This window comes from Sturnira hondurensis, unplaced genomic scaffold (assembly GCF_014824575.4).
Source record: "Sturnira hondurensis isolate 20B ecotype Veracruz unplaced genomic scaffold, ASM1482457v3 Scaffold0020119, whole genome shotgun sequence".
NCBI lineage: Eukaryota > Metazoa > Chordata > Mammalia > Chiroptera > Phyllostomidae > Sturnira > Sturnira hondurensis.
Window position 1 is genome coordinate 4,812,101 of NW_028092750.1, and position 7,761 is coordinate 4,819,861.

The 7,761-nt window shown below is 53.6% G+C and overlaps 1 protein-coding gene across 1 annotated transcript; it reads right to left on the bottom strand.

Annotated features, from left to right (window-relative positions):
• Window positions 1–1,952: 1,952 nt before the first annotated feature.
• TMEM59L (transmembrane protein 59 like) lies at window positions 1,953–7,100 on the bottom strand. Its single transcript, XM_037028782.1, has 8 exons — window positions 6,846–7,100; window positions 5,743–5,899; window positions 5,559–5,662; window positions 4,270–4,422; window positions 3,571–3,673; window positions 3,085–3,193; window positions 2,873–2,990; window positions 1,953–2,614 (listed from the first exon to the last, which is right to left on the bottom strand). Exons 1-8 carry the CDS (start codon window positions 7,005–7,007, stop codon window positions 2,486–2,488), a joined length of 1,035 nt encoding a protein of 344 aa, XP_036884677.1. The 5' UTR covers window positions 7,008–7,100; the 3' UTR covers window positions 1,953–2,485.
• Between the last annotated feature and the right edge of the window lie 661 nt (window positions 7,101–7,761).

Genomic DNA, 7,761 nt, shown 5'->3' on the forward strand with positions numbered 1-7,761 from the left:
TACCTCTCTTTAAAAATAAATAAAAATTTATTTGAAAAAAGAATCAACCAACGAAAGCATAAATACGTAGAACAACAAATCAATGTTGTGCTCTCTCTCCACCTTCCTCCCTCTAAAAATCAATAAATTAAAAAATAAAGCCCAAAAGAGGGAATTAGGTGGTGCTTGCCGGCAACAGGAAGTCATGGAACTCAGCGGGGGAGGGGCATGGCCTGACCCCATGTAGGGGATGAACTTAACAGGGTGAGGCTACTTCTGAGGTCTGAGAAGAAAATGAGGAGAAACCCAAATAAACATAATTACTGATCCTCTGCTCCATGCCCTGCCACCTATGAAACCCATGGAAGCTGCCTTCACAGAGCTTGTAAAATTAGGTTGTACCAATGTTGAAACAAGTAATTACTAATTATTTAGCAATTACTGTGGTAAACACGGGGAGGTTGACAGGGAGCTAAACGTGAATATAACAGGATAGTAGCCCAGTCTGGGATGGCTTGGATGTCTTCTGCTGAGTATTTTAGTTAAGAACTTGGAAAGAACTGGGCTGCAAGGGTATTCCTGACAGAGGTAAATGCAAAGGCCTTGGGTAGACTCGAGAACACATGTGGCTGGAGCATAACCATCGAGAGGCAGAGCCTCTCTAGAAGTGGTTAATGTTAATGGGGCCATATTGTGGGGGGTTATGTTGGTACATGTGGGTGTTTGAGCTCCTCATGGCAGCAGAAAACCCAGGAAGGGGGTGATATGAGACTTAGGTTTGCATAATACTGACAGCTCCCCAGCTGCTGCATGGAACTGGAGGGTGACTGGAGGGGGAGCAGGAAGCCCAGAAGAGAGGTGGTAGCTTGGACTTCAGGTGGTTTCCATGGAGACAGAGAAGCATGTGGGCTAGAGGCCAAGATGACTGGCTCTACTGATGGGATAAGGTGGGAGTGAGGCTAGGTAGAGTCAAAGGGGCTATGAAGTGTCTGGAGCTATCGAGATAGGGAGGCCAGGGGCAGGATGTGGATACGGGGTAAAGGACCACCAGGAGCCCTTCCAGCTGAGCTAAACAGTGCCAGTAGCCATTTCAGTTCATAGTAGGGATGTTTGCACTACATTGTGGATGAGCCTAATTCTACCAATTTGCACACTTATACACTGGTTAAATGGCAAATTTTATGTGAGATATATATTTTACCAATGCAAAAAAAACCAGGAAAAATCTTAAATGTACACCACCAACTCAAACTGAAGAAAAAATATACTTCTTCAGCCAGACTGCAAGGGCTCCATAACACCATGTGTCTAGGGATGGTGCAGACAGAATGTTTCTGTCATCGCAGAAAGTTCTACTGGGCAGGGCTGGCCTGTCTCCACTTCTCATCTCTGTCCAGGTCTCATTTCCTGGCAATGTTCCTAAAGGAGGCCCTGAAACTACAAGCCAGGCTCAGAATAACACCTGGGGGCCTAAATTGCCTTCATGTTGAATCCTGAAGCTCATGTCATCAGGCAGGGTCCTGGCAGCAGCAGGAACCACTGAGAATGGATGATTCAGGAGCGTCGTAATGAAGGGGCCCTTTGCAAAGGTGTGCACAAGGTTGGGTAAGTGATATGGGTAGTGCAGTGTGCAGAACAAGCAACAGGGAGAACTGTCCATGCCCAGGCTGAAGGCTCACTTGGTAGAGCTATGGTCTTTGGTTGGGGAATATAGGGAGTGACATATGGAGAGAAACATGTCTTCTCTCATTCTTCCTTCTTCCCATATCTTGCTGGTCCTGTCACCGCTCCCTCCCACCGCCACAACTGACTCTAGCTGGAAGGCTGAGGACCCAATTAAATTAACCTCTAGGGGCACATGAGCCACAGGGAGTTCCCAGGGTTTCCCCCATCTCAGAAGGGCCTAGTCAGCAAAGGTCATGGCCATGCTCAGACCACTTCTCCAAGGGCCGATGGAAAAACAAACAAGCAGGCTTGGTCCAAGACACCTTTTATGTACATGGTTTATTCCTCCCAACCCCCATGTTGCAATTCCAGCCTTAATCGCCCACCCTCGCAGCATGGAGCTGCCCACAGCCTCCTCCCCAGAGGGCCTCCTCCCACTGGGGCTGGATCTCTGGAGGTGAGGTGGGGAGAAAGTAGGGAGCCCTAGCACAAGGTGGTTGGTTCCCCAGAGGCCTCAGAAATGTCCTCCATCCTGAAGAGAGACAGGGAAGGAAGAAGGCGGCACAGAACTTGGGTTTAAATACTCATGAAGCTACACAATAGAAGGCAAAAAGTAGCATACTCCAGGGAAAAGAGGCCCCGGTAGGAACAAAGGCCAGATCCCTCCCCCCAATGGAGCATGGTGACCCCAGGACCCAGAGGGGTGAGGAATGGGACCAGAGAGAGAGGATTTGGGGGTACAGGAGTCCAAGGATGGTCCCACCCTTGCCTGGACCCCTGGGTGCAGGGCAGTGAGGATGGAGGAGCTCCTGTCCCTGGCAGTGCTCAGGCCAAAGAAAGCCTACAGCTTGGTCAGGTCCAGCTTCAGTTTGTAGGGTGGGGGACTATCCCCAAAGTCATTCGATGGGGTAGGGTACAGGGGCCAGTCTGGCTCTACCATGAAGCCCTTGTGTTGCTCCAGGGTCTGGGGCTGCAAGGGAGGAGGAGGGAGGGCAGGCTACTGAGCCCCTACCCTGTAAGAGTCCTTCCCACCCCTGATCTCAGGTCACCCTGACTAAAGGTGGGGGCATTCTTCCCCCCATTTCACAAGGGAGTGAAGAAACTTACCCAAAGTCAAACACCAAGTCAGGGGGCCCTGCCTCCATGGAGAGAGGGAATAGACCCATCCAGAACTAGGGTGCCACTCTCCCCAACCCCTCCTCCAGAATCACCCACTGGCCCCACCCACCTGGTACTTGAGGTGCTGGCCAGGAGCAGTCACCAAAGTGGAACAGCTGAGCCACAGCATCACCAGCACAGAGAGGAAGAGGCAGCAGGCCAGAATCCAGCGAGGAAGCCCAGAGCGCCTGCCCAACATGGCATATACTCTCAGTGACCCTAGTAGGGTCTGGGAACCCTCCCCTCTGACCGCAACACCACTCCCAGGATCCTGCCACCCACCGGGACATGCAACTGAGGAAGTCATTGTCCTGCAGCTCATCAGACTCCACCTTGGCCTTGCTACTGGTCTTGACTCGGATCTTGGCCTTCCTCACCTTGTCCAAGGAGCCTAAAGGGTCAGAGAGACAGGTTGTTCCTCAGTGGCCCCAGTCCTTCCCCTTGAGGCTGCAGCAGCCATAGAGAAGAGAAAGGAGGCCAGGACCTGGCGTAATGGGCCATGGAGTCCTGGAATAGATCAGAATCCTGGGAGACGGACCATGAAGCCCTAGGAAACAGACCAGGGAACCCTGGGAGATAGGCCACAGAAACCTGGAAAATGCACCAAGGAACCGTGGGAGATGGGCTATGGAACCGTGGGAGACAGACTACAGAACTCCAGGAACTGAAACAGAAATCTCAGCCCTAGCAGGTTTCATTTGCCAGGAGGACTCCTTATGGCAGTGGAGCCACCCCTGAAAGGGACACTGGTCTAGGCTCAGATCTTACCTACATGCACCTCCAAGGCCTCAGTATGGGATCCCCGCCAGGACACCTCCACTCTCTGAAGATGGGCCCCCTCATGCCCTAGGCGCTCTACCACGGGCTGGGTCTGGACCAAGAATAAGACAGCACAGAGAAGGCTTTTAGAAAGGCACCATCTTGGTTCTGGGAACCACCTCTCTCTGTCTCTATTAGTTCCATTGCCCCATGCTCAGCTGGCACTTAGTTCCACGGGGTGCAGGAAGTACAGTCTTCCATGGGCTATGATGTCAGGGATGTTGTTCCCTGCTACTGTGGGCCCCTCAGTGTGTCTTGACCCCAGCCTCCAGCTCCTGAAGAACATGATCCAGGCCAAGCCAATAGAACCATAGAGACTGGCTGAGAGGTGGTCACATGACCACCCAGGTCAGGGCCAATCATTGTAAATTCCTGCTTAGTTAAAACTCCAGAGAAGTAATTTAGAGCCTTAGGCATCCACCCTGCTATGAGGAATAAAATGCTTGCCTGGAAATAAAGCTACCACAGAGGAAAGCAGAATCAAGCGGTAAAATGAGACACTGAACCCTTGGATCCAGCTATGCCTAATGCTTGATTGATTGATCACCTATATGTTTTGCATTTCATGAGCCAAGAATGATTGTATCCTGCCTTCTTACCCTGACCACCCACCAACCACTCTGGTGTGATCCCTGCCAGACTCCTCACCTGGAACACCACCACCTTCCCATTGTCAGTCTGCAGGTAATATGTCCAGGTGGAGGAGACGAAGCCCTGGGCCGAGTTGACAAGGTCATTGCAGAGGGTGGAAAACAAGTCCAGGAACGAAACAGCCTTGCTTGGAGCTTCCAGAGCCTTTCTCTGCCAAGGGGAAGCCCAAGGCATGGAATGTGATTGAGGCAGGGCATTGACCAATGGGAAGAGAGCTGGGTGAGTCCACTGTGATTGGACTTCACCAAGTGGTTCGGGGGAACAGGGCTTCATAGGAGAAACACAGACCACTACTGTATTTGGCTGGCTGGGTGCCCTCGGGGAAAAGGATTGCCCTCTCTGAGCTCTAGAATGGGGTGGCTACAAGATTTCAGCAAGACAATGACAGCACCAGTGCCCAATATATAATAGCTGCTATTATTCAAACTTGTACCATCATCATTATTTTTCTTTTGATGGTATCAGAATAAGAAGGAATAATAGTGCTCTGTGCTTTTATGAACAGTGAAAAGCTAGAGCAGGTGGAGGAAAATGAAGAGAGGCAGGAAAGGGCTTTGTGTGGAACCCCAGTCCATGGGTCTCTGGTTAAGATTAATTATTTCCTGTGCCTCAGTCTCCTCTGATGCCACATTGCCTAGATTCACTCATGACTATGAGTGAGCAGTTATTATTTCTTCCCAGGACAGTGGGGGAGGGGGGACAGTGTGTGTGTGCGCCCGTGTGCTTGGAAGGTTGATGCCCCCTGAACCTCAGTTCAGAGCTCTCCAGATGCCTGGCCACCTGTTCACCATGAGAAAAGTGCTTAGCCAGCACGTGGCATGCAGTAGATACCCAATAAAGTGAGCTCCGGTGGCACTGAAGATGAGCTAGCTGAGGGATGGTTATAAGCCCGGGTGGCACTGGCTTTAGATGCCACAATCTGCACAGTTTTGTGTGAACTTGGTCTTCTTGGGTGTGACACTGTCCCTAGTGCCTCTGGGCAGCATGAGGAATTTGGGACAGCCTAGTCAGGCCTGGACTGGGAAAAATACTTGATAAATGGTGGCTGTTTTCTGTTATTTAATTCCTGCAAGGTGGTGGGCAGGGGGGTGGGGGTGGTGAGAGGGTACTTTCTATGTCCCAGAATGACAACTGAGGATTGAGGCTTGAGGATTGAGATGTGACATGCTTGACTGAGGATACCTAGTAGGCACAGAATGGATCAGAGAGCCTGGGAGACTCTGGACATATGTGGATTTGCAGGGGTGGGGGTATAAGCCCAGAGAGGCAGGTGGGAGGGTGCCCACCTTCTGCTTGGACTCTGGTTCAGGCTCCAGCTCAGGGTTCTGGCTCCAGCAGCCCTCCCTGCAGGCCTGCTGCTCCACCTCCTTCACATAGGCCTCCATACAGGCTGCAGGGGCAGAAGAGGGTGATGGGGGTAGGCTTCCCAGGCCACCTGTCCCCACCCTGGCCCACCCAGCCAGCCCTCACCTGCTTCACACTCAGCTTGTGTGGCATTGGGTTTAGAGCTCCTGGCCACGAACCGGCAGATGGAGAAGAGGCGGCAGCCTCGCTCACAAGCACTGGTGAAGACAGCCCTGTCATATTCATTCTGGGACTTGGAGGTGTCTTTCTGCTCCAGCTCCTCCTAGGAGTAGGGTACAGACATGGCTCAGGCCAGAGGGAGGGAGGAGGAGCTGGGCACTTGAAGCACTCAGGGGAAGAGGTAGAAGATTTGGTTCCCCTTCCTGAAATCTAGGGACATTAGGATGATGCTAAGAATATAAGTATTCTCTTATATTCAGGCTCTGAGCTCTGAAGAGAACAGAGGGGGAGGGGGAGGGAAGATGGGCAATGGAGAATGCTGGTTTCAGCAAAGGTTAGAAAACTGGGGAAGATGGAGGAAAACTGGCCCCCAACAGGCTCCAGGGAAAAGGGGGGAGATTGAGGGGGATTCTCAGGACCTGAGAAAGGGGGAGGGGGCTCAGAGGAGGTTTCATCACCCTAGAGGTCTGGGAAAATTGGGAAGGAGCTTGGTGGGGACATAAAGGTACAAGTGGGGGGGGCTGGTAACTCTGATAGGCGTAGGCAGGAATATGAGTGTATGAAAGCTGCTCGGGTGGGCAAGAAGAAGGGGAGTGTCTGGCCTGAAGAAGGTGAGGGTTGGGCATGCCAGGGTCCTTGCGCAGCAGAGTGTAACTGAGAGTCCACCAGGTGGCATTAGGATCCTCAGTCTTCAACCTTACCCCAACCCCTCTTGGAAGGACACCCCCCTGACCCGCAACCCCGCATTCATCCGAGGGATCCGAATCCCAGTACCCTCCCCCATCGCAGGGCCTTCCCAGTCCTTTCCCCAAGGCAGAAACAGCCGCATCACATTGGGGAACCCGGGTGCCTGCGCTTGCCCCCTTTCAAGGGACCCCAACCCTTCCCCCACCAAAGGAACCCAACCTCATAAGAGAGATACCCCCCATTTCCGACCCCTTCCCCCTCCTAGGGACCAATCTCCCGCTCCCAACCGAGGGACTTGAATCCCCAACCCCTCCCCCATCAGGAGATCGCCGGTCTTCGGGCTGGCGCTGCAAGCGCGTCACCTGCGAGGGTTGCGGAATAGGGTAGCGATCGCGGCACCGCAGCTGGCAGCTCTGCGTGTCCCCGAGCTGTGGGGCGAAGGGGTCGCGGGCAGGAGGCGCGAGCGTGGCGGATGGAGGCTGCAGCAACAGTAGCAGGAGAGGCAGCAGCGCCACCAGAGCCATGGCTGGGCCAGGCGCGAGGGGCGCGGGACGCCGGCTCCCGCAAGCGCCGAGGATGCGGCGGCGGTGGGACCGGGTCGCTGACGTCACCCGAGCGAGGCAGCCTGGGAAGGGAGGGCGGAGGATGCGGAGAACGGGCGGGGCAGCGGCTCTGCTGCACCTCAGGGGTGCGGGCAGGTGTACTCCAGCCCCTGTCGTCTGGTCTGTCTCGGGGGTTCCTTGACACCTCCCTCGTAATCACTGAGGAGAGGCTCTCAGTCGGAGCTGGGAGCAAAAGCAAACAAATCGGGTTATGGGATAGAGGGGTTTATTCGCCAGGGTATCATGGAGGACCAAGCCAGGCAACCGAGGCAGAAGGAACTGCGAGAACCCCGAAGCAGGGAGAAGCTTGTTAAGAGAGGAGGGAGGTGGGGCTGGAGCCCAGTTAGAGAGTAGAGGTGTAGGGTAGTGAGGGTCCCAGGGCTAGATCAGCCAAGGCCTTGGGAGGGTCCTTGGCATTATCTCCTTTGATACCCAAGTCAGGGAGGTGATAACTTGTGCGAAGTTTGCCTCCTTAAGGAAGGAAGCCTTCTCAGCTCCTTCAGGGCTCCCCTAGCCTCCCCTTCTTGTGGCCCAGACCTGATCCGCATCTGTTGGATCTGACCCCTGCTCCCCCATACTGGGGGTCATTCGGCCTCCAGCCAAGTAGGATGGGGCACAGAGCTGCAGATAGGGATGCGGAGGTGCTGCTAAAATTTCTAATTCTCTTGGGAAATCT

Bases quoted from the DNA above. Each gene is read 5' to 3' on its own strand.
- TMEM59L (XM_037028782.1), bottom strand. From the start codon at position 7,007: ATGGCTCTGGTGGCGCTGCTGCCTCTCCTGCTACTGTTGCTGCAGCCT. The intron at 4,423-5,558 runs GTGGGCACCCTC...TCCCCTTGGCAG, and splicing joins AACCAGAGTCCAAGCAGAAG to AGAAAGGCTCTGGAAGCTCC. The intron at 3,674-4,269 runs GTGAGGAGTCTG...TTCTTGGTCCAG, and splicing joins GGAAGGTGGTGGTGTTCCAG to ACCCAGCCCGTGGTAGAGCG.